At 39.0% G+C, this 26,279-nt stretch overlaps 1 protein-coding gene across 1 annotated transcript; it reads left to right on the forward strand.

Annotated features, from left to right (window-relative positions):
• On the forward strand, positions 1-26,188 carry SLC26A4 (solute carrier family 26 member 4). The gene is made up of 20 exons (XM_054810281.1): positions 1-438; positions 848-987; positions 3,189-3,299; positions 4,889-5,073; positions 5,552-5,716; positions 8,243-8,395; positions 8,507-8,589; positions 9,546-9,693; positions 12,098-12,211; positions 13,001-13,078; positions 13,286-13,381; positions 14,813-14,919; positions 16,293-16,362; positions 16,695-16,787; positions 16,890-16,985; positions 18,759-18,989; positions 20,434-20,488; positions 20,816-20,961; positions 22,150-22,233; positions 23,503-26,188. The coding sequence occupies exons 1-20, from the start codon at positions 284-286 to the stop codon at positions 23,524-23,526; spliced, it is 2,334 nt and encodes a 777-aa protein (XP_054666256.1). The 5' UTR covers positions 1-283; the 3' UTR covers positions 23,527-26,188.
• The last annotated feature ends 91 nt before the right edge of the window (positions 26,189-26,279 follow it).

The following is a 26,279-nucleotide window of genomic DNA, read 5'->3' on the forward strand; positions in this document are numbered from 1 at the left end:
GGCCGCAACCGGCGGTATAAATGCCGTTGCGGCGGGGCCGGCTCGCCCTGCCCCACACCGGAGAGCGGGTGCGGGAGCAGGTAGAGCCGTCGGTGGCCGGGCCGTCGTCGGGGGCCCCGCCCGAGCCGCCGCTTCAGGACGCGGACAGCTCTGCGCCGCGGTGCCGAGCCGCGCCCCGGACTGAGGGGCGGCGGGCGGCCGGGGGAGCCCGCGGCGCGGGCGGCGGGCCGCCAGGGGGTGCCGACGCGGGCGCCGCTCTCTGCCCTCCGCCTCAGGCGGGGCCATGGCAGCGGGCGAGCGGGCGGAGGAGCCGCTGGCGGAGCTCAGCCACTACGTGGTGGCGCGGCCCATCTACAGCGAGGCGAGCTTCCAGGAGGAGAACGAGCGGCGACCGCCGCTGCCGCCCACGCTCCGCGAACGGGCTCAGGTGGCCTGCAGGTGAGTGGCGGCCCCCGGGGGAGTTCCGTCAGGCGCTGGCAGCGGGGCGCGCCCGGCCCGCGGGGGAGCAGTGAGGGGAGGCGGAGGGTGTCGGGGGACGCGCTGTCCCGGCACCGATAAACTCCATCCGCCGATGGATAAAGCAGCCCAAAACCCGCCAGTCTGTCGATAGACTGATCCTTGCTTCCCTTCATAGCGAAGCGCCTGGATGCAGTTGGCCATAGGGTGCTCCCTTCAGGAGACAGCACTTTTGACACCAAGACGTGCCCCATCCTTGTCTGGAAGACACAACCATGTCAATCTCTGCCTCTTAAAATGTGCATTGCCCCAGCTGTCTGTCAGCTTGGGGTTGGTGGGGGCTTCCCACTTGCAGCCCCGTGGAGTATGCTTATCACTTGTTCTCTCACAGATGTTCAAGAAAAAGGGCCTTTCAGGTTGCCAAATCCTTTCTGCCCATCCTGGAGTGGCTGCCCAACTACCGGGTGAAAGAGTGGCTGATAAGCGATATCATCTCGGGGATCAGCACCGGCCTCGTCGCCACCTTGCAAGGTAAAGCCAGGCATGTCGGCCCTCCGTTCTCGAGGGCGTTTCTATAAGGGAGCCGGCTGAACTCAGGGATGTTATGCAGATGGAATTACAAATCTGAGACTTGTTATTTAATACTAGATATTAGGTATTATTTTGCATTGAATTATTGATGGGTTTAATTTATTCCTTTTTTCTCTGCTTGGCTAGAAGATTTAAATTTCCTTTGATGTCCTATCAAGATGTATTTAACTTTTTTCCCGAGTCTTTTCCTCAAAGAGTATTCATTGTGGTATTTAAAATTTTAATTGCATTGTGATAAATTAGATAGGTCATGTGGTCTTATTTCTCTTTCTTGGTTATCTGAGCCTATAGCTCTCCTGCAGCTGCCTAGAAAAATCTAGTTATTGCCCCAAAATAATGCAACCTTGTAACTACTCTTCTTTCAAATTTGGCCCATGAGACTGTTCAGGTATCTGCAGAAAAGAACCCTCAAGGAGTTGATGGTATATTCACATTCAAAAAATTTATAAACTTGATGGATACTTGCAGCACATGGGTTGCAATATTAACTTTTCCTTATATCCTTATCCCATTTATTAGGAAAGCATTCAGTAGATGAACAAATAGAAAAGTGGCAGAAATAAGCAGAAAAGAATTAAAATAAGCTACTTACTTAAGGAAGACTTAAAGGGCAGAACTATTCTTCTGCCTGAGGCAGCTGATAGGGTCCACTTTCAAAGACAAGACTAGCTGTAACCCCAACACAATCCAGCACATTAATTTCTTTCATCTCAATGGTGTTCTTACACTATTTTCACAATTTTTCAGGACCAGAGGAGGTTAAGCTAGCTGTGTCAACCCCACATTTTCCCTCAATGGAATTTAAGTGTTTGCAGCAGGCGGAAAAGATTCACATTGGGAACAAGGAAAGCAGTTTGTGCATTCCCAATTAGCCACAAGTATTCCCTCCTGTCTGTTCCCTTGGAGCATGCTAGGAAGGCACAGACTGGCAGAAAAGAAGTGTTACAAACTGCTGCCCCAGGCAGAGGGTGACCTGAGGAATAACAAAGTGATTTGTCCACAGTCCTGCAGAGAGTCTGCGTCAGAGCTGGAAGATCTCTGCCGAAGGTAGTGCTGCAGTCACAGGATTCCTCTGCCTTTCTAAAATGAACTGGGATGGATGGGCTTTTCATATGACTTATAGTAGCTATTATCCTCTTACTGTAATCCCCACATTTCTATTTTTTACAGTGGGGCCTGATTTTCTCACAGTTAGATTGCACTTGGATTGCACTTGTAAAACTGCTTTCTGAAATACAGTGTTTGGTCTCTCATCTCCCCATGTATTTAAAAAAAATTAAAAAACAAATTAGTGTAAATCTAAATCTAGTTGTAATTCTTAAAATATATAATAACTCTAGAATTCTAAATCATGATACAGGGAAAATTGGCCAAAATGGTTGCCAAAAAAGAGGGTTCTGGGATCTTGAAGTGCCTGCAGTCCCTCACTCCCAGCAACTGTGTATGTTGCATGCAGTCCTCCCCCTGGTCAGAGTAGTATGACCAGGACTTCAATTGTTTTGAACTCTGATATGTTTTTGTGGTATCTTTAAAGGAGAATAGTACACTCTGCAGTGGAAGCTAACCAGGGTCTGAAAGGAAATTTTCTTTGGTTTTAGGGTTTTTTTTCCTTTGTTGTTTTTTGGATTTGATTGCTTGCACAGGTGTAAAAAGGAAGATGATGATAAGGATCAAAACTCTCAAATTTGTATGACTTTTGGTATTTAATTTTATAAGCCTAAAAGAAGTGGCTTGATTTTCAGAAGGGCTGAAGTATATTTGTAGTGCAATAATTCATAATCTGTGCTTGAAATTTCTATCCATAAGTAGGACACTTCACATATCCCTCTTTTCTCTCAAGGGGCAGACCATTCACTTTTGCAGCAGTGTTCCCCCACTCCACATCTGAGCCTATGTTTTATGCTACCTGTACAAATCTAGGAACATCTTTCAGTACTTATTCATCCAACTACCAGTGTGGGATATATAATCATTTATAATCATTCATACTCACATATGTGCTTGCAACTGATTTACAGACAAAATACATTATATATTGTATCTGGACAAAAGGACTAAATCTTTCTGAAAGTCTATTCTAGACAAGACAGTAGTTTGTTGAGAGATTTTAAATCTGACATTTTGATGATCTATCATTTCAGGTTTGGCATATGCTTTGCTGGTTGCAGTTCCTGTTGGATATGGTCTCTATTCTGCCTTTTTTCCCATCCTGACATACTTTTTCCTGGGAACATCAAGGCACATCTCAGTTGGTAACTGCATGTATTCAAGTTACAGTGAATAATCTATTACATCATGTTAATCCTTACTGTGAACACCCATATTTCATTCAAGATAAATAATTTCTGAACCAAATTGTTTGTGCTGAATATTAATATTGGTGGGTTTGGGGGATTTAAGGCTTATTTCTTCTCTGTCCAGGCAATTGTGCTTAATAGGTAACTTCAGTTGTGCCTGTGCGTGCTTTTTGCTTGCATTTATGCTGAAGTTTAAATCTTGTCTTTGACTACACTCTATGCAAGAAATTGCAAGATCAAGGCCTCAGTAGGCATCATGAACAGACATTTTGTCTATCAGCTAAAGCTCAAGATGGCTAAAACAGAGCTCTTTTAGTCTTGTCTACAAGCCTTCCTTGCTGCATCCTTTTTTGATCACTGTGGACAGTATCATCTTCTTGCCTGTCGTGGAGACCCAGAACTTGTGTGTCCACTCCAGCCTCGCTCTAGGTCCTCACATCAAGGCTATGGGTAAACCTTGTTGATTCCTTCTGAATACTTTCTTTAAAATATGGGGTTTATTTCCTGTCAGTTCTCACATTTAAAATTCATGTTACAGCTCGGTCACTGAAGTTTCTTTTTCTTCATTCTAACAAAATACAGTGTTTCCTTGTTCATAGTTACTAAGAATAGATTGTTTTCCCCTCCCAAAGCTTTGGCATGATATTACAATTCTTCACCAGCTTTCTTCTCTGCTGCATCGAATACTTCTGTATGTTCTCTCCACTTTGTTAACCTCTTCCAACCCTACCTAGCAGCTCACATTTGCTATCCAGGTCTGAGTTGTCACCTCTACTTATGTTGACATTCCTACTTCCTACATTATCAAATGGTCCTTTTTATGCTTTCTCTGATACTTTTATTCATGAAGTGTCCTCTAAGGTGTCTGTAAAATTAACTTATCCTTCAAGACATTTCGTCTCATTTTCCTTTTCTGCATAATTTTAGTACATAACTGCAACAAATGTGGTTACTTTTAGATTGTGTGTTGCTGACACAATGATCACTTACTCTGTCTGCATCTTCCCCAAAATATAGTTTCAGTCATCTTTAGCCAATATAATACCACTCTACTGTCAAAAGATGTGGTCCTACCCCTTGGTGCATGTTCCTTCCACCACTGTGGTGTTGGGATTCCTGACCATGCAACTGTGTGGCAATCTGGATCAGCTGAAAAGTAACCATGACAAAAAAAAGAAAAAAGAAAAAAAGAAAAAAGAAAAGAAAAAAAAAAAGGTTGCTTTCAGCTGGATCAATGATCTGTTTTGTCTGGTTGTGGTGCTGGAGATGGTTGGAACATGTTGCCCCTTTTTGCCTTGATATAGCCCTAAATTGGCTTAAGCAAAGCATGAAACAGCACCTGTATGGACACTAAGTTATTAAGGAAGGAATTATATCTTTGTGTCATGTTTGCAGTGCCTGTGGCTCCCGGCCCCCTAATACTACTAATGTAACCCAGTTAAAATATTAAATGGATTTTCTGATTTGGAATTTGCTTGTCTAATCTGATAAATGCTTCTTTTTGATGTATATTAAACTTTAGTGTGTTCTGTTTGTCATTACAGGTCCATTCCCTGTAGTCAGTTTGATGGTGGGATCTGTTGTACTGAACATGGCCCCTGATGATAATTTTCTCATAGATGGCAGTAATGGGACTAATGGTACTGGGATACTGATAGACACTCAGTCCAGAGATGCACAGAGAGTGCTGATTGCTAGTACCCTCACATTTCTGGTTGGAATTTTACAGGTAAAATAGTTGGCTTGAAGACACAAGGTTGATATTGCTTTAATTTTAATGGGGAAACATATGGCATGGAAATACCTACTAGGGCAATAAGACACTTTCCTGTAGTAAACCATAACATTGAAGGAAAAACATCTCAAACTCTGAAGAGCTTTTGGGGGTTTATTCTTATCCTGGGCAGAGTCTGTGGCAGCATGACTGGGAGCGCAGACAACAGAATAGCCCAGTGATTGCAGACCAAGAGACCTGCATGAAACTAAGTGCTAAGGGTGCATATCCTGGAGCATCCTTTCACACATTTCTTCAGGTCTCCTTTATTTCCTTGAATGGCATGATATTAAGCTATACTAGGCTGCAATGGGGGAAGACAGTCCTAAGACTCTGTACCAACAAAGAGAAAATAACAAAGCATAAGAAATCATCAAATAAAAGTGCACCTTTTTGTTGTTTAACAAGCTAGTATTCTTCATGGTTTTTCCAGGTAGTATTTGGAGTCCTTCAGATTGGTTTCATTGTGAGGTACCTTGCAGATCCACTAGTTCGGGGATTCACAACTGCAGCTGCTTTTCAAGTGCTTGTGTCACAATTGAAAATAGTCCTAAATGTTTCAACTAAAAACTATAATGGTGTCCTTTCCATAATATATGTAAGTATGCCCTTCTGATTTATTTTGGTTTTATGCCAGAATTTTTATATAATTGTTTACCTTCTGCTTCCATTTCATACAGGAATGGTTCATATACATGGTGGTAAGTATAGGGCATTCTTTAGTTCTCACTCTCATGAAGATCTGCAGATGTTCATTTATAGCTGTGGAGCTCTAAGTAGCTGCTTTTGGGGTTCCCCAGACAGAAAGTCTAATTGCCATCTTGAAGTCTTTTTTCAGGCAGAGCAGTTTTTCACATAAAATTTAAATGTAATTATCCAGCAATACAGTTCTTCTCTAGTTTGTCACTTCTGGAGAGTACTTTCTGTCCCACCTCTTGTTTTCTGGCTTACTGTGAAGGACATTTCATTATTTCTTAACACTGTCAGGTCATCTCCCAAAGCTGATGGTTCCCAAGCCTCTTTACTCTTAAACCAGCAGGTCATTCTGGTAAAGGGCATTGTTCTCCTTTCCACACTGTAGCCATACTTGTGAATACCTAAAGAAGGATGTGGATTCCCACCCTTTGGCCAGGTACCTACTGGTTAGCTGAGGTGAGGCTAAACATTGCTGTTACAATTCCATTTGCTCATCTTAGAGAAAATGATCAAATGGAGAAATGTCTTGGCTGGATTACAGAAATAGAGGTCTCATATTACAGAAAAGTCTCCTTCCCCAGGAAAATTATTGAGAGTTTTGTCACTGACTTCAGCATGAAATTATTCAGATTCATAGTATTTTAGATCTTCCATAGCACTTCACATTAGAATAACAGGTTTCTAAAAGAGGCTGTTCTCCACACACACACACACACACACACAAAAATGTATTTACAGATTTTTCATGCCAGTTCAGGCAACCAGACTAGCAAAAATACATTAGGCATCTAGATTAGCATTATTAGTATTATGTTATGGGCCTTTTCAGAATTAATGAAAATTCTTTCCCTCAGAATACAAGTTAGAAAGTTAGATGAGACAAATTACTGTCTAATAGAGCTTAGAGCAGACTTGTCAGGTCATTAATCCAGCAGGTTTTTCTATCTCTATTTTTTATGTTTATTGGTGGGTGATACATTTACTAGAAAGTATTTTTGAAAAGGAGTTACATGGTTCTTCCAGCTCCTGCAAGCCTGAGTGGAACGCTGACTTTTTAGGTTAAAGCTCAAAGCTTCTGTGTTCTTACAGGTGAGCCAAGTCCGTGTGTTTGCAGATGTGTGTAGAGCAAAGAAATTGTGATTTTTGGCCTGCTCAACCAGTGACTTGCTGTGTCAGCTTCAGCAAGTTTTGGACTTGCTTCAGAAGTGGTGTTTAACAAACTGCAACATTAAGCATCCAACATTAGCAGTGTCCACAACCCAAAGTCAGGAAGTTACTGTTCCCCTGTGAAGTGGGGCAGTGGAAGAGATGGTCAGTAAGAATGGCATCCCTGGTAATCTGTACGATGGGCAAGAAATGGCTTCAGTCACCCAAAGAAAGGCATCTGATTCAGTGTTTCAGGAAGGCTTCTTCTGTAGTTCAGAAAACGTAGCTTATTAAGCACTTAGAAGTTTTTTTTCAAAACCAGAGTCTTTTCAGAATGGTAGTAGTGGTACTGCTGCTGCAACCCTCCCATTGCCTTTAAACTGACAGCTCAGTGTTTGGGGAGCTAACCAGGATGCAAGAAGTCTGTTTCTAACCTCTTTTCTATAAGATCGTTCTGTTAAAGCTGCTTCACTATGCATGGACTAATTAAATTTTCTTGGAGACTGGGGGCAAGTGAGAATTACCCTGATGCCTAGGAGGAGGACAGAGGAGAATTTGTAGCTTTTCTGTAATCAGCCCTTCATGTTTTCTCTGTACACTTGTTTGCAATAAACAGTAAGACCAAGCAAGGGTAGAGAAGGGAGCTGCCCATTGCAGCCCACTTGTGAGTGTCCTCCAGCCTGCGACGGAACTCTGCTGGGAGGGTTAATATACAGTAAGGTAAGGTGACTGCTTCTCTCAAGCATAGGATTCTCCAGGGTCTGGCAGGACCCACATGTTCATATTGATTCTCTGGATGTCAACAGCAGAAATAGGAAACATGTTGTCCACAGACATGTGTACTGGGCATACAGTGAACCAGAGTTTTGCCCATGGGTCTGCTAGCTGTCTTTTGAATAGAAAAATGAGGATCTCTCTTGGTATTTGGACAAGGTGAAGAAGCTATAGATCTTCCCTTCCTTGTTCCAAGAACAGGTAGAGGTTAAACACATCTAGGGGTTTAGCTCTTCTTACTTAGTATTAATTTCCTAAAAATCAGGAAGCAGAAGCCTGCTGTGTGGACAATTCTTGCAGTTACGTTTTTTCACTTAAATTCATCATTAAATCCATTCACTGATTCTGTAGCACCTTGACAGTACATTATCCTCAGGCTCCTCGAGGCCTGAACAAAGAAGTAACTCAGCCTCTTCCAAACCCCCATGCATGTGGATCTTCTCATGAGTATTTTCACATCCTTCAAGTGGACATGGGCATGTTTTATGTTGTCATTTTTATTTTTCAGACTCTTATTGAAATATTTGAAAAAATTGGTACCACCAACATTGCAGATCTTATTGCTGGACTCCTCACCATTTTTGTCTGCATGGTAGTTAAAGAAATAAATGATCGATTCAAACACAAGATACCTATACCTATACCAATAGAAGTTATTGTGGTAAGCAAAGGAGCATAACAAAAACTGATAACAGATAAAATAGATGGGGCTAGCTACAGGAAGGCAAGAACTCTTCTTAAGTATTAAAACTGTTGTTTTATTTTATTACAGACAATAGTAGCCACTGGCATTTCATATGCTGCTGACTTGGAAAAAAAATACAATGCAGGCATTGTTAAGAGCATTCCAAGAGGGTGAGTGCTTTTGTTTTCTGGGAAATAGGTATTATTTTAATTGGCTAAAAATGACAGTGGTAAAAGAAAAGACATAAAAGAGATGTTGAGAACTGTAACCTGAGTTTAGAACTCAGAGCTGGAGATTTCCGGAGTTTTACTTCTGGCTCTGTCAATTGTGCCACCCAAATATGTTGCCTAGCTTTCCTTCATCTGTAAAATGGGCATAGGAACGTCTGTCTGATTCATGAAGTTCATCTGAGAATTCATTGCTTCATGCTCCTGAAGTGAATGTATGACTATGGAAAATGAAAAAAAAAAAATTAAAGGATTTTTAATAATTAAATTCTGCATAGATTTTATTTCAGTAGACCTGAGTTATCTCACTGTGGCTCATATTCATGCTGCTACTGTTATCCCAATCAATATTGTCACTTCATAGTCACAGGAGCAAAGATGTTCAGGATTACACTGGTAGAGACTTTCACTTGAAAGATTCAGAGCACTTCACAGTAGTAACCTTCACATTCCATTTGGTATTCAGGGCTTGATTAATTAAAATTTGTGGAAACACAGTAGGGGATAAAATGGTTTTGAGATCTTCTGAAGAAGTATGTTAACAATAGTATGAAGTGTCATTAACATATTTATATAATTCATCGTACTATTCAATACATCCTTTATTCAATGCTTCAAAAAATGTACTTTTTCACTTTGCTATCATAAGGCCAAATCTCAGTCATGCTGAGAACAATGGGAGCTTTGTTGCTGACTAATAGCATCAGGATTTGGGCTATGGTGAGCTAGATAAGCGTGTTCTGTATGTCAATGGGCTGTTTCCACCTTTTTATTAACTTGAAACATTACACTTCATATTACAAGCAACCTGTATGCCTCTGCCTCAGACTCCTTGACAATTCTAGTAAGAACAGAATTTGATCAAAGTTGGTAACACTAATATATTTTCTAAATGCTAGATTTTTGCCTCCTGCACCTCCAGATGTCAGCCTGTTTTCCCAGATGATAGCAGCCTCCTTTTCCATTGCTATTGTTGCTTATGCTGTTGCCGTATCTGTGGGGAAAGTATATGCAACCAAGTATGACTATGCTATTGATGGAAACCAGGTACGTAAAACCAAAATACTTTATAGACATAGTGAATGTAAGATCTGTTTCATGTTGACTTACGTAGCCAAATGAAATAAACATCATTCACACACATTTTTCAGACTAAAGTTGAAGTCTGACAGGAGAAATTCTTTCAACTATTGAAAAAATATAGCTGAAATGGCTATATATTACCTGGCAAATTTACCACATAGAGATGAGCTCGATCTTCAGTATGGACTTTTCATACTAATTAATTCCTTCTGTATTGCTTTAGTGACTGCAGTAGCTCTGACTAGGTAATTAAAGCTAAGCACTGTATAGGGAATTTTCTGGTGATGTCGAGTTGACATGGCCAGCTTTAGCAACATGCTTTCCATTTCTACTTGTAAGGCATATTCTGAGGTGTGGTGTTGGTGGGGGGAGACAATATCAAGCTAAGAAGCTGCTCCAGACTGCTTTATTTAGGCTTAGTCTACATGCAGGATTTGTATCAGCTGAACTTTTCAGTTAAGGCATGATTTTATTCCTACAGAGTAAATTATTGTACTTTTCTGCATGACACCAGTTACATCAATATAAATATACTAGTAACTGTATAGCTAAGTCCTGCAGCTTCACAAAAGTAACTGCTTACCAGCATATGAACATACTTGAATAACTACCCGCACCAAGTGGCTGCATTGTGTTAACCATTGGTTTCTAAAGGCGCATAGCTAGAACGTTAGACGAGCTATGCATTGACAAGCTCTTGGAGGATTCCTGCAGTTGTTCAGTGTCTTCACCAGGGGTTATGTGACTTGCCCATGAGCGTGGGAGAAAAATGTCGGAAAGCTTCCTTGTCCTGCATCAATGCTAATTTTGAATTTTATCCTTTGAACATATGAGAAAATACACTCACTACAATAAATAGATAAGCTAAGCACTTTGTTTAATGAGTCCTCCTTTATTTTAGGGCTAATGGATTACATAAATTTTGATTTTGGAAACACTGTTCTGCAGTATGTAATGAAATTATACTTCTGAACATGCTGGTCACTTTACAATATACAAAGTTCATATCTGGTAACACTTTGATTTAAAGTTGCCTAAAATGCATTGACTTTAATAAATCTGAATGAATAATACATATTCCTGGAAGTGCCGTTTATGCTTTTCTTTTGTTGAATATGCTGTTCTGCCAGCACTGATGTGCTTCAAAGATATTAATTAAATATTGTAGTAGTAGAATTACTGCCTATAAAAGCAAAGTGCCTTCCTTTCGATACTATGCTATGAATTTTACACATAGCAAAGGTTAAATGCAGCCATGAATAATGGGCAAATAGTTTACTTGAACTGGAGAAGTTAAAATAACATCATAAAGGCAGGTAGTAAAATAATTTTGAAGGACAGGCCAATACTATTATCTGCTAGTGTTTATATTGTCTTCATAGATTCATAGATTATCAAGACCTAAGAACACTAGGAACTATACTTCCAACATTTTCTTGCAGAGCACAGCTGTTACACAGGACTAGGCATGAATCAGCTAGGTCTGTTCTGTTAAAGAACATGAATTTAAAATCCTGCTCTTGTAGTTGGAGCTTAATGAAAAGCTTACAGGAAATTTCATTTTGGAGAAAAGAAGGGAGAGAGTCAAAATCAATTCTCAAATTATATTTTTAAAAATTTGCAGTGAGTGAAAAGCTCTTGTGACTGTGTCAGCTTGGTGAAAACAATGTTTCTGTCAATTATATGGGGTTGCAGGCAGCTCCCAAATGCCTCATTTCCCAGCAGAGGAATGGCCCAGATCCCAGGACATAAAGCTCCCAGGGGCCTTGTCACTTGAGCAGAACAACCAGCATCAGTAGGCGCCAGCATCTGTGACCCTGGGGCAAATCTATGAGAACGCTGCCTGGGACTCAGCATGAGTTCATTGGGATGTTCAGAGTGAAAAACTTCTGGCTCAACAAACTAGCAGTTTTCAGTGAAACTGTGTTTTATTGCAAAGTTCCTGATTAGTTCTACTAATAATACAATGCTTTGCATTAATTAAGGGCTTGTCTAAACTCACTGTTGCACTGATTAAAATTATTTGTTTAGCTGATGATACTTGGGAGTTAAATTTATACTAGTCCCATTTGTTGATGCAATTATACCAGTGTAATTGTTAGAAATGTTAGGTTTGATAACATTGACGGAAATAAGCTTTAAACGTCTTTATACTAAGATGAGTACATCCATGTTAGGGAGAGTATACCAAACACAGGTAGTTACACTGGCACATGAGGAATTTGTGTAAACATTTAACAGCTATTACTAATCCATACTCTTCTCAATATTATTGTGCTACTTACTTACTGTAGAAGCTATTGTCATTCTCCATTGCAAAATTGTCTTCAGGCATCTGCATTTACAGCATCATCCAATTATCTTTCAGGAGTTTATTGCCTTTGGGTTCAGCAACATTTTTTCAGGTGCCTTTTCTTGTTTTGTTGCAACTACTGCTCTTTCACGGACTGCAGTCCAAGAAAGTACTGGTGGAAAGACTCAGGTAATAATCTCTTCTTACTAGTACTGTGCACAGGTAAATTTAATCTTATACAGGGCACAGCTTTCACAATGGGATGAAAATAGTCCTAAAATGATTGTTTTGCTGGCACACAGAAAGCCACAGGTATCTTAGCTAGCAGCTTGTGCTCTGGTAGTGAATCACTTTTGTAGCTATGCCAGAAGAGGGCAATCACGTTTTAGATAGCATGAGTTACATTAGGGGTCAGAAATCCTTCAAGCCTAATTCCCCAGAATTTCATTCCCAATTAAGGGACTGAGCTTGCCCCCGTAGGATGAGGGAGGATGAGGGAGGAAATCCTCTTGCAGCTGCCTATGAGGTATTTAAGGTCCCACGTGCTGGCCTGAGCAGCTCTGCCATAGGCCATTCATCATCTCATGTGCCATCTTTCTCATGTTGAGTATGCTACTCTGTTCTACAGTGCCACAGCTTTGCAGTTTTTAACAGTGGAGAACTACAGGTTATCCAGCAGCCTCTTTTCTGGCTGACACACAGACTCTGCTCCTTTCATCTGTCTATGCAACGTAACCGCACCAAGAGCTACTACCTTGCGTGCAGTTGTTTATACTACCTGCTTAATTGAATTTCCTCTGTGATAGCTGAAGTGTATAATGATTGCCCACATACGCCTAAACAGAATGGCATTTTGGCAGGTCTCCTTGCTCCTAAAGAAATGTAATGTGCAACTACTTGTACATTTTTCTTTGTAATCCCAGAAAGATAAGACAGAGTCTTAATAAATTCATTTCCTATAAACACTGTTCTTCACAGGTTGCCGGTATAATCTCAGCTGGGATTGTTTTGATTGCCATTGTTGCCCTGGGGAAATTGCTAGAGCCCTTACAAAAGGTACTGTACTTGTCCTCTGCAGCACAGCCACCAGCACCAATCAGATCCGAATGCTCGACTTTGATGGGCAGGATTAATAAATAGCCCTGTTTAAACTATGGTGACTGATACCAGACAAGGCTCTGGTTTATAGTGTATAATGTTGAGTACTATCTCAATATGCATCTTTGCTTCTGGATAACACTTTTTCATCATTTTTCTTCACAGTCTGTGTTGGCAGCTGTAGTCATAGCTAACTTGAAAGGGATGTTCATGCAAGTGTTTGACGTTCCCCGTCTGTGGAGACAGAATAAAGTGGATGCTGTAAGTAACCTATTTTTTTTCTTTTCTCCCAAATGTTTTCTCCTGGTTTTCTTTTTGCCTTTTATTGCCATCCAAGCTTCTCTTAACTACCATATACACAGAATTTTGTAGAGTTAGCATCAGAAAACTTTTATGTGCATCCTCAAAATGCAAATGCCATGAGGTCAGTTTAGAGTTTTACATAGTATTCTTCTTATCTTCTTAATTCCCTACACCCCACAGTAAGGATGCCAATTACAGTATTCCTGTGCAGTGATGACTCCTTCACAGCAATTACCATAGTTTACAGCAATCTTGTGTTGAGACGGCTTGAAAATCAGAATAAAGATGGACTGTTGCCACCTTTACCATTCTGCTTTTATCATTTGCACAGTTTAAATGGGTCAGAAAAACTGACCTTTTCTTAATTAATGTACATGTATTTATGTTGTTACCACATTAGCATCCCATTTGCCTGGAAAATTTCAGGTAGTCCTCAGAAAATATGTTTATTGTTCTAGTAAGACTAATCCAAGCTAGAATGTGGATTCATTTGGCATGCTAAGGGATATACGAACCACTATAACCATATCTCGGGGTTCTTGTTCACATGTCCCATTGTGTTTTCTGTGGAATAGACCTTCAGTGTGGCTGTCAGGGCAGGAGAAGATTGCATGGAAAGTATTTTCTCCTTGCAGTCCTTACAATGCATAGATTTTACAGCGTGTGTCATTGGGCAGTACCTGCCTTAGGTAGATCTGAAATTTTTTAGTCAATCATTTACTAGTCCTCTTTATAGGTAAAAGATCCCACTGACTTCAGCGAGAAGTGTGGGCACTCAGCTTTTTGTATGATTGGGTCCACTGGGTGTTCTGCCTGGGCAGTGATGTAGAGAGGAACTGAGGAGCCCACTTCAACTGTTCTGCCTGAGTATTCAATGGAGACTTTAGAGACTGCCATCAACCTGTTAATTAGAAATAGCTCTCTTTGGAACAATTCTCATTCTTAGATATCACTGAGGAGCCCCCTTCCCTCTCTATATGTCTGCAGGTAGGGCTTCTTACAGTATTTTACATCTTGGGAAAATAAACTCTTTCAATTTTCTAAAGAAATATTAACAAAGACTGCCACCAACAGAAAGAAGAAAATGCAATGGTTAACTGCATCCCCTTTAATTTCACCAAAGTAACTGGATCCTTGAAAAATGTTCTTATGTTAGAAAAACTTATTTCCTAAAATGCTAACTATGCCTAGTAAGATAGTGATGGATAGAAGCATCTCGGAGGAAGAGGAAGACTTTTCTATGGAAGTCAGCTAATTGCCAGTGTGCTACGATCACCTCAAAAGTTGAATTCTTCTGCTACTCATATTGTCTGGTCTAGTGATTCTGTAGTGTGACCAGGAGTTATATGTTATAATTAAGAGAATTTACGTTTGTTATTTCCTCTCCAGATGATCTGGGTTTTTACATGTGTAGCATCCATCATTCTGGGACTTGATTTGGGATTACTTGCTGGCCTTTTGTTTGGATTGCTGACAGTTGTGTTGAGAGTTCAGTTGTAAGTAATACAGCATCAGAAATAATTGTTAGTGTTATACCATGAAAAGGGAAGATAATATGCTGAAAAGCAAGATGATTTATGGCAGAAAATCTGCCTGGGTTTACAAAAATTGTTAAATGGAAAAAAATCTATTCCTTAGAACAAAACACTTTTTTGTGTGCTATCATTTAATTACATTGAAGCTGCATTATTTTATCAGTAATTTTTCCATATCATGTTGGGTACTCTGGTATTACTTAGCCATACGTTATTTATGCACCCGCATAGCTGAGTTCTGGAAAGGGACAGGAACATTCCAGATCAAATAGAAAAAGATGTATGAATGGCTTCTGTAATTAATTGATCATTATAGTAACACTTAGCTTGTAATACTACTATAGTACGTTGCACATGCCAATAACCTTTTCACTTATTGCTTATACAAGACTGGGTGTATGCCTGTGAAAGAAGAGGAAGAGAAAGCATGAGGATAAGACAAAATTTTGTGCTTGCGGCTGATTTGTTGCTGCTCAGAGAACATATGGTAGTGGAATGGTGAGAAAAGGTGGCTTTGCAGAATCTTCTTTGGCCATCTTGTTACTTTTCATTGATCTTTTCTCTGAAAATACAACATAACTCCTTTCCTTTAGCCTGGAGTCCAGAGAGTATGGTTACCTGCAATACCAAAGGATAGTTGCACTATCAGCAAATGCACAAAAATAAAGCCTTGCAAAACTTGTAACACAATAGTAGATTATAAAAAATGGAATTTGAAGAGCCTCAAAAAAACGTTCCCAAATTCAACTCAGGTATGTGAAATCAAAATATAAAAGGGAGGTGAGCTTTACAAACTTCAAACCAATTTATTTCAACTGTTAAAAATACATGTGGAGGCTGCAAAATATTTTGATTTTGTTATTGACTGAAATTGAAATTAAAAGTGTTGAACAAAAAGTTTTAAGTAATGTGAAAAGAATGCAAATGTATTGTTTCAGTTGATTCGAAATGGAAAAAAAAAGTGATCAATTTCTTTTCAGAGTAAAAAAATTGTTTTTTTCATTCAAACCAAACCAATCTGCTTTTAAAACATTTTTCTGGTTTGGGAAAAAAATGGAACAAGTTATTCATTCAGCTCTACATAAAAATGGTGCAGCAAGTAGGCTGAGACCAAAGTACCTTGTCTTTAAAAAGGACCATTCACTACAAATTCAAAAAACCCCTTGCACAGTGATACAAAACAAAGATACAACACTTTTCCAATGAGGCTATTAGTTTAGCAGAAGAGAGCAGACTACGAGTCTATGAGAGTTTGTATGTGGCAATCCCTTTAATTCTATGAATGCCTAAGTATGATGTTTACCTTCACTGTCTTTTTTTTTTGTTTCTGTTAGTCCTTCATGGGGTGGCTTCGGAAACATTCCTGGCACAGACATCTACAAGAAGGTCAAGGACTATAAAAATGTAAGTAAGTAATTGCTGAGTTGTTCCCCTTCAGTCTACAAGCCAGTGTAAGACAAAGTTGTGCCTTGCATATTGTGGACAACTTGAATTTGGAAGTGGAGTGCTCAAAGATAACAAGTTTCAACATTAAATTCTTCATCTTGATCCAGATGGTTGGTCCATATTGCATGCTGAGGCTGTAAGCCTCTCAAAATGGAATCACCTCAATTATCAGCAAAGATACACCATTTTTTGTGAAGTAGATATGGAGTTGAACTGTTGAAACAGTTAAACTGCTTCTTATTAGCCAAAATATGGTTGCTGCTGCTTAACCTTATATTCTTTGGCAACAGGCTATAGAACCAGAAGGTGTGAAGATTCTCAAGTTTTCAAGTCCAATTTTTTATGCTAACATCGATGGACTGAAAAACAGCCTCAAATCCACAGTAGGTGATACGTGATGGGTTTGGATGCTTCTTAACTGCCTTTGAGATTTCCTCAGAATTATATCTACGTAAAATTAAATAATTTTGATCCTTTTTCTGTAGGTGGGATTTGATGCAGTCAAGGTATATAACAAGAGACTCAAAGCACTGAGGAAGATACAAAAGCTAATCAAGAAGGGGAAATTAAAAGCTACTAAGGTAAACTGATTTTTTTTTCCTTTCTATTCTTTCTCAAAGGGTTACTGTTGTAGCTTATTACTTTAGCCTTAATTATGAGTTCCTGTGTAGTCATCTTTAAAATAAAGATAGAAAAGCATGATTTATTACTATAAGTCTGGGACCTGCAGGAGACTTAGCACAGCAGTACACCTCTTGCCAAAGACCCCACAGATTCAGGCAGCTGTGACAGTCATAGTGTTAACAGGAGTGGAAACAAGAGATTCCCTGATGTTAACTCTACCCCTCACCACCTCAGATGATTGTCTCTGTGCAGTGAAAGTGCTGGCTTTTTCACGTGTACACATTCCTTTTATCCAGCTTCCTATGCACAGGTGAGCTGTATCAGTTGGCTGGTAGACATAGCCTTCCACATCCTCTCTAAAGAAAGCAGCATATGTTCCTCTGAGTATGGAATGTACATTTCAATGCAAATGCTTATAGGAGTGGACAGGTACAGGCAACCTATTCAGTCTCGAGAGCTGGAAGTTAGAAATGGGTTTTCTGTTCTCATCACTCTCAGTGCAGGATGCAGTATTTCCTGTATATATCACAATTAATGATGCAGTTAAATGCTCAACTGAACATGTGACACTCCAGCTTTTGACCTAGTCATTTTACCATGTTATCATACACAGTAAATCTAATTCAAAGTTGAAAATACTGGTCTTAAATATCTCCTAGAAATAAAGCTATTGAGGGAGGGAGTAGCTCTGAGGTATTTATTTTTCTGGATAGTAGCCTTTTTTGCAGGAAGATGCTCTTTTAACAAAGAAAAAAGAGGAAAGGAAATACACTGCACGGAGGAGGATTTAATTATGTGCTCTATCTTGTTTTTCTTTAAATTCTTGGATGCAGTATTGTCACCTGACACTAAGGGGACAGACAGGTTCTTTTAGGGATCCTTGGCAGAATGATGACGGCACTAAATTGTAGTTACAGTGAAAGCTTTATTTTTCTTAACAGGATTTTATGATTAGTATAGCACAGAATTTATAATTAGAATGGCACAGAATTTCTACAAACAAAATCAATGTAGTATGAGTAGTGTAATACAGAATTTGTAACACAACTTCACTTACATTTTCTAATCACCTGGACCCTCTGCACATGGGGTCATATCTTAATACATGGTTTGATGTATCAATATAATAATCATAATCTAGACTCAAAAATCATATAAAAGATGAGTCACTCAGTACTCAGATGAAGCAGACAATGGTGGAGGCATCCCTGGCCACGGGGCTCACTGTCCAGCAGAGTTCTGGTCTAAATTCCCCACTTAGGACTTGTAACTACTTGATTTTATGGACAGTGCTTTGTGCACTGTTACGCTTCCCTGTTCTCTGACGGGGCCATCAACAACACCTGGCTGGCCAGTGCCTGGGACCTTCAAGGGCAGCAAGGAAGGGAGTAATCAGCCTAGCACCCAGGATTCTTGAGGCTGGTAGGGAGGGGAAGAAGAAATCTGTTTGGTTTGTCTAGTTGGTTCACAGGACCTTCAAGGCGTGAGAATGAAGGGAAAGGGAAAGAATATGTCACCTGCTTGGTCACAGAGAACGGCTGCTTGCCTTATAAAATGGTGTTAGTTATACTAACCACATTATTGGAGGTCGGGAGTAGGGGGTACTAGTCACAAGTATCAGTCTCACTCATTCTTGAAACAGAAGTTATCATCGCAGGGAAGTACTTCCTGTAACTCCAAAACTTTCTCCATGATCAAATGATATATTCCATATATTATCTGCACATTAGAATGGCATCATCAGTGAGCCTGGTATTAATAATGAAGCTTTTGAGACTGATGAGGAACCTGAAGACAACGAAGATCTTCAAGTTCCTACCAAAGAAGTAGAGATCCAGGTGGACTGGAATTCAGACCTCCCAGTCAAAGTCAACATCCCCAAGGTGCCCATCCACAGTCTCATTCTTGATTTTGGAGCAGTAACCTTCTTGGATATTGTAGCTGTGAGATCAATAAAAACGGTAAGGACATTTTTTTCTGGTGTTCCATGAAAATGAAAATAGTCAGTACTATGTAAATCAAGAGCTGTTAGCTGAAGTTAATTTCTGAGTTTTTAAAAGTCCATTGTCGTACAATACTTTCAAATCTTATACAACAAGAGGTAGAATATTGGTGTGTGCATATTTTAGGTGGAAAAAAAATAAAATGCATTAAAAGAACAGTATGAAGGTTGCAAAGTCAAGTACTCTAAAATTAGAACTGCAAAATGTGGTCCCCTTGTATGCATATCTTATGAAATATTTTAGCTATATATTTTCTTTCCACATGCCTCCTACTTTAATCTGGGCACAGGATGATGCTCACTCAACACAGAGGTAGTAAAAATTTCATCTTAACATCACTTTTCAGTCATTAGCCACAATATTTATTTATTCATTCCATATTATTTAAATTATGAAGGAAGGAAGAATGATTCTTTTCTTTATAGGGTTTTCTGTGGCTAATATAAAAGCACTTCATCAACATTCATTAATTCTTCTTCAAACATCACAGTATGTAATGAGACAATATTCCTAGTTTAGGGAGAGGGAAATGAGGTGAAGAGATTAAGGCAAGTATTGCCATTATTTTTTGGTGCCCAGTTACAAGTGTGTAGGACCAGATTGTTCAGTCTCTAGTCTATTATGATACTTCCTATGTTCAGATTGCTGCTTTCGCTAACTTCATTCGGCAGTTGGGACAACTTAGATTACCAAGACTAGTTTATCGATGAACAGAAGGGGACGGAATTATCAGTCACCTCTGAAAATACTATTCTAAGACTCCCCCCAGGGAGTCAGGGGTAGAATCTGGTCTCCCACCTTTTAACTAACTGAAATACAAGAATGCTTGTGCCTTGCTTCAGTTTTCTGCCTAGTTTCAATTCAGTTCCAGCTTCTGAGACAAAAGAGATATGAGGTCCACAGACATGACTTTTTCCATATGCAGCTTTTTCATCCAAGAACAGGGCCATCTGGTGCACTGCATGAGGGAAAAATCTGTAAAAAAATTTGCATGTGCCAGTGAAGGATTGTATCATATTACACATACATTGGGAAATAAAGCTTGCTCAGGCCCATGTGGTTCTCACTTGAAGAGACACGATTATTCATATTATGAGAGCAGAATGAGAACCTTAATAGGCAGCCACGTATGTATGCGTAAAATTGATAGTTCCACTTACAGAGTCGAAGATAGGCCACTTCAGCAACTAGGTACTTAACTACTGGATCTTTAAGTATAGCAAAGTTCCTTATTTATGATGAATAAATGAAACATACAATTTGGAATGAAGACACTCAGAAACAAAAGAAGTGTGTGTGTGTGTGCCTATACATTACATATGTAGACATATATACATGTATGCATTTTCTCCTTACAGACTTTATTTATTTATGTCCTTGTTGCAAACTTTTATTTTTTTAGATAATTAGAGAGTTTGAGAGAATTGATGTGAGAGTATACTTTGCTTCATACCAAGGTAAACATTCAAATATTTCTACCACTCATGCAAAGAATAAAATGAAGATGAGAAGGGATGAGAAGGGATCTCTAGATGTGTGTGTGGGAGCATTTGTTCTAATAAAAATGTGAATTATCACACTGATAAACATGGTGGGCTGTGGTGGGACACAAAGAATGGCGGTGTTTAGAGGAAATATGGAAAGTAAAAGTCAAGACAAAGCTATGATTGATTGATTGATTTGGCTGTACATTTGATTTCTGGTAGTTGCAACCATGTATTTTGACATTTTGTTCTTCAATTACTTCAAATTGTATTAACCTGTTACAACTTTCTTTTATTCAGACAACCTTATATCTCAACTGGAACGGAGTGCCTTCTTTGATGACATCGTCAGAAAAGACATATTCTTCTTGACTGTCCATGATGCTGTGCTCTACATAAGGAATCAAATGACGTACAGTGACAACCAGGATCCCATTCTTGAGAAGGTAAGGATATCCGGTAGTACATTTCCTTTCCTTCTATCATCTAGCATTCATTCTTGCAATTTCCATTACAGCATGGCAGGTTTGAAAACTAGACATAAAGCTGTAGTACAAGTAAAGTCTAGTAAATTGGACAGCTTCTGTAGTACATTAATATTTTGCTAGATCAAAGGAAGGGTCTGCCAACCCCAGGATCTTGTTAGTGAAAAGAACACAAAAAACAGGACATATGGAGAACACTTCATCCTAAAACACATTTTCTAGTTTTTGACAACTGGCAGCTTAAGAACTTCCTCAGCTGAAGGTTGCATTTGGACCATTACATTTAATCGTCACAGATGGAGTTTTCTTTGATGTGTCTGTCATACTCCTTTTGGAACCCCTTTCCAAGTTTTAGCTTGACACTATCCTGTGGAGATGGGTTCTGTAATTTTAAATGTGTTATATGACAAATATTTTCCATTTGTTTCAAGCCTGTTGGATTTCTGGATTGCTAGTTGCAATGAATAATCATTCCCTGCTCCCTTTCCTAACACTATTAATAATTTCATATACCTCTGATCAAAGCTGAAGAGTCCTATTCTACTTGGTATAAGTGTGCGTGGAAGCTGTTCAACGCTAGTGTTCATTCCTACTGCCCTTCTCTGTGCATTTCCTAGTTGTTTTCTGTGGGTTTTGAGATAACCAGAACACTCTGTAGTGTTTAAAGATGTGGGCCCACATTAGGAAAATGGCCTTATAATTTTCTCCTGTCTTTTCACCACAATTCCTTCCCTAACAATTACTATTACAGTATTATGAATAAATAGTAATTAAAATTAATATTACTGATTATATTAATATTACTAGGATAGACCCTTATATTTTTTATAATTTTTGCATACTACTGTCTTACAGTAGAGGTTAACATTTTGACAAAGCTATACAGCAGTTTAGAGACAGATTCTGCTTTTGTTATTTTTACAAAGCCGTAACTGGTCATTTGAGGAGAGGCAGGACCAAAAGCTTTTCAACATTTAAGTTCCTCTCAGCTGAACTAAAACAACAGCTTTGTCAAGGAACAGTAAACAACAGACTCTTGTAAGTTGTGGAAATTATCTTAAGGTACTTCAGAGTAACAAATCAATTTTAATGATATGGACAATGCATAACTCTTCATAGAATCACGTTTCTTAATTTCTTTCTCCCAAGATTTCACTCATGCAGGAGTCTAAAGAACCCATAGAATTCACAGAAATGATCCGGCCTGATGATGAACTTGATGTTCAGGAAGAGGTACGCACTTTAGAACTGAATGTGTCTATTACTTATACAATACTGCTGGCTTTATTCCTTTGCCTGTAGCATTGAGTTGTGCTGTGACAGTATGGCGGATGAACTGAGTCCTCAATAGTTTCCTTCCTTCTCCACAAATAAATACTCTCCCTGCGTACCTGAATGTCAGTGCTTAGTGGAGGAAGTCAAGCTTTTCTCAAAATGTAGTAAATTATATATGCATAAGCATCTCCTGATCTCTGTTGCTTTAGGACTACTTTTGCTTTACACAGGCTTATAAATAGATCTAAACATGAGTTAGGTGCCTAAAAGACTTGGTAAGGCTTGAGGCACCTGAATCCAAAATTATGGTCAGCCTCCCCCCTTTATTCCTCCTTTTAACACAGCAGACACCTTGTACAATCTGAACATTTTAGAGGAAGGTGCAGCAAAGCATTGTACTGAACATAACATGCAACACCACAACTCCTTTAAAGCAATACCCTGGTATTTTGTATTTAGAGAATACTGCCAGAAAAGAAAGTAGCACTTCCTGCTAAAATAACGGTGCAGCACACAGGCCACTTATTCAGAAAACAGGAGATTGGGCTAAATGCCCTTATATAGCCTGAGATGGATTAAACTAGTCATATATCAATTCCTTGGAAGCATTACAACACTCCATGCAGGTAAAGGCATGATTATTGTGTCCCTCCTATTATGTTACTGTGGTACTAGTCAGAACTTGCTTCTTAATTCCCAATCTAAAGTGAAGTAGTGCCCTGTGCTTGGCCTCTCTGCTCAGCAGCAGGAGTGGAAATGGGCAGGAGAAATGCTGTGACCCTTCTGTCAGGCTCTAGCAAAATGCTGCAGCAAAGTTCCTCTGTATGTCTTTTCTTATTTAATGACAATAATATCAATAGAATCACAGGATTGCTTAGATATTGATATTATTGTCATTAAATAAGAAAAGACACCAGACACAAAATTACCCATCCAAGGTCAGAGAGTGTTCTGGGAGGTTTCTGTGCTACACCTTCATAGCCACATTTTGAAGGTGAGAGCTAATACCTTCAGAACTGTGGCTTCCTGACCAAATTGTCCGATGCAGACACAAGTCAGAGGGCAGTTGCCTCAGAACAGTTACTTTCTCTGTACTTTCACTGAGGCCAGGTTGAACATGGTAGTTTTTAGTTAACACATACACAAACATTTTATTCTTCCAAGGGGTGTGTACTCAGAACTAACCATCGCCTGTTTCTCTCCACCTTTTGAAAACCATTTCACTAGGCTATGCGCAGACTTGCTTCATGAAGACGGACTGCTGGTATTGTCTTACCTGTGAACTCACAGCAATATTTATGCATCGGTACTATATAAGTGTTTTCTGCAATGGAACCAATCTTTGCACTTGAAGAAAACCCTGATTTGTCTGAATGATACAGATCTCTAGAAATCTCTGAATTTTAGCTAACGTTATCCCAGAAATATTCTGGACCTTGATTCAGCAAGCACTTTTCGATACGATATATTGATTTTAAAAAATCAGAAGACTATTACAAAAGATGTACTCAGTTTGGGGACGAGCCAGGCAGAAGGTGCATTACACTTTTATCAGTGTGTGCAGGATGAAAAGCTGCTTTGTGGTCTGCCCAGGAGAGCTGGAGAGACCAAAATCTTTGGATGGCAAGCCTCTTGTTCTGTATTTGCACAATGCCTAGCGAGAGGGCAGGAGTTCCAGCTGGCCAAGGCTTTGCCATTCTAGAACATTTCTGTGAGCATACATGCTGACAAGTCTTGAAAAATGTGTCATCATGATCACTTTTTTCCAAGCAATTCCTTAAATTGCTGCAGGTTGTTAGATAACTGAAACAGGTGACAGGCGAAACAGAAGAACAGACAACAGCACTGAACTACTATAAAACTTCAAATAGGATGTTTCATAGGAAAAACCCTTGGATATGGGTTCATTAGTTCTATTTTAATCCCATTGTAGCAAATCATGCACTACTATTAATGATTGTCCCTAAAACGAAGCATACACAGAAGATTGTTTTGGCTAAGTTACATATCTTTCATCAAGAGGCAGATCATGACATAAATTAGATTAAGGAAAACCTTAGTCCTCAAGTACTGAATGGAATCTGTAGAACAGGCTGCTACTGAGTGCAAGTAAGAAAGTCAGAATGTGACCTAGTATAGAGGTTTGGGGGTTTTTTTAAATGGAATATAGGAGTTTATTTAGTTTAATGAATAGTCATATTTTTATATAGCCTATTTTTTCTTTTAATATTCTACGTCAGACTGCTGCTGTTCTTTTACATTTGACAGTTCATAATGCACAAGTGCAATAATTTACAAAAGATAAAGGATATGACCTGCAAAACTTTAATCCTTACTTTAGGACTATGTAAAATAGATATGCAGGAAATCAATGTTCTTACTTTTCATGAAGAAGAAATGTGTTTTATGGCAAACAGACTGTTACCTTAAATTTTTTAGCACTACATTAATTTTTTAAATGGAAAAAAAACCCCTGTGTGGTGAGGGAACAGATAACAACAAAAGTGTAAGAAAAAAATGTCCAGGTATAAAATCCCTTTACGTTTCATAATGTGGGCTAATTAGCTTCAGTATGTTCACGTATTTGTCTCCTTATTTGATTATGTCAGAGAAATTTTCTTATATCACACTGCATAGAGAAGATTTTTGCTGCAAGTAATGTTAACGGAAAACCTCAGGTGAAAAGCTAAGCACTAAATAAATTATTCTGTCCTAGGGACCTGAGTGAACTCCATGAAAATCAGTGAAAAAATTCCTATAACCTTCAGTCAGCTGGACAGCATCTTACACAGTAGGTGACAGCACCAGTCTGACATCATTATTCTCTAAGGCAAAAAATTCAGTCAGTGAAGTTTCTCATTTGAAATGCAACCTGTCCTCATTCTCTCCCCCTCCATTCACCAGCCTAACGCAGGAGCGTGGCACTTCGCCCACATTACTGACAAAACTTTCCTATCAGGCCACAGCCCCAGCATAGATCAACCTGAATATAAGGCACTGTTGGCAGCGCACACAGCACATAGCGATGAACGACAAGGCCAGTAACGTTTCTCAGAAGCTATACGCTTTTCTACAGTGGATGTACATTTGATGTAAAAAGTAAAAGTAAAATATTCTACCTGGGACTGATAAGTGAGCTTTCAGCTAGTCTTTATGCAGAACACATACTACGGAAAAGATGGTATAAAAAATGATAGCAGTGCATTTTTTTTACCTCGAGAGAACATCTGCACTGTGAAGTTTGAGTATAGATTCTTACTTGAAAGAAATGTGGGCTTATGTTATTTTTTGAACCTTCTCCAGTTCTTGTCCATACAGGTATTTAGAAAAAACAATCAAATATTCAACAGTCTTCCACTTTCCTTTCCAAATATGACATTTCATCTGGAATTAATTGTGATAAAATATGATGCAATGCACTTATTCTTGGCCTGCATATTTCTTAAAGGCATGGTTTTATTTGTTCTTAATTTAACTGGCACAAAATATTCAACTTTTCCTGAAAAACACCATTTCACACAAAGCCTACAGTTACACAGAATGGTAAGAGGTAACATGCAGAAGGCATTCAAATACCTTTCTCAGTGGGTCAGGGCACGTGCTTCTTAATTTTCTGTCTATGTATCCATCAAAATAAAGGATACCAAAATAATGGATTTCTCAATGAAGCTAAAATTCTATACAATTTTGTACTAATTCAAACATCTGTATGTAATGCAACTAGATGTGCTTATGTTTTTCCAGTAGAATGAAGAAGTGATATTTTTGTATGCATTTTGCGTATTACTATTCTGTCTTTGCATGTCAGGTATTAAATTTGGAGATATATTTTAAGTTTTTTACCCTTTTAAAAAGCTGCATTTTAAAAGTAATTGTATTCATTAACTAGAAAATAAAGTTGTGCACACTGAAAACATGCTCCACACATTTGCATGTTTGGTTTTTTTTGTTTTTTAAACTCTTCTCTTTGTGAATTCTTATTATGGGGAAATAAAGCATATTGT

This window comes from Grus americana, chromosome 1, assembly GCF_028858705.1.
Source record: "Grus americana isolate bGruAme1 chromosome 1, bGruAme1.mat, whole genome shotgun sequence".
NCBI classification, from domain to species: domain Eukaryota; kingdom Metazoa; phylum Chordata; class Aves; order Gruiformes; family Gruidae; genus Grus; species Grus americana.

What these genes read in the sequence shown, in the direction of transcription:
- SLC26A4 (XM_054810281.1), top strand. Translation starts at nt 284, where the DNA reads ATGGCAGCGGGCGAGCGGGCGGAGGAGCCGCTGGCGGAGCTCAGCCAC. An exon ending in TGCTAGAGCCCTTACAAAAG is followed by an intron (nt 13,079 to 13,285) that starts GTACTGTACTTG and finishes TTTTCTTCACAG; the next exon opens with TCTGTGTTGGCAGCTGTAGT. An exon ending in CTGTGAGATCAATAAAAACG is followed by an intron (nt 18,990 to 20,433) that starts GTAAGGACATTT and finishes TTATTTTTTTAG; the next exon opens with ATAATTAGAGAGTTTGAGAG.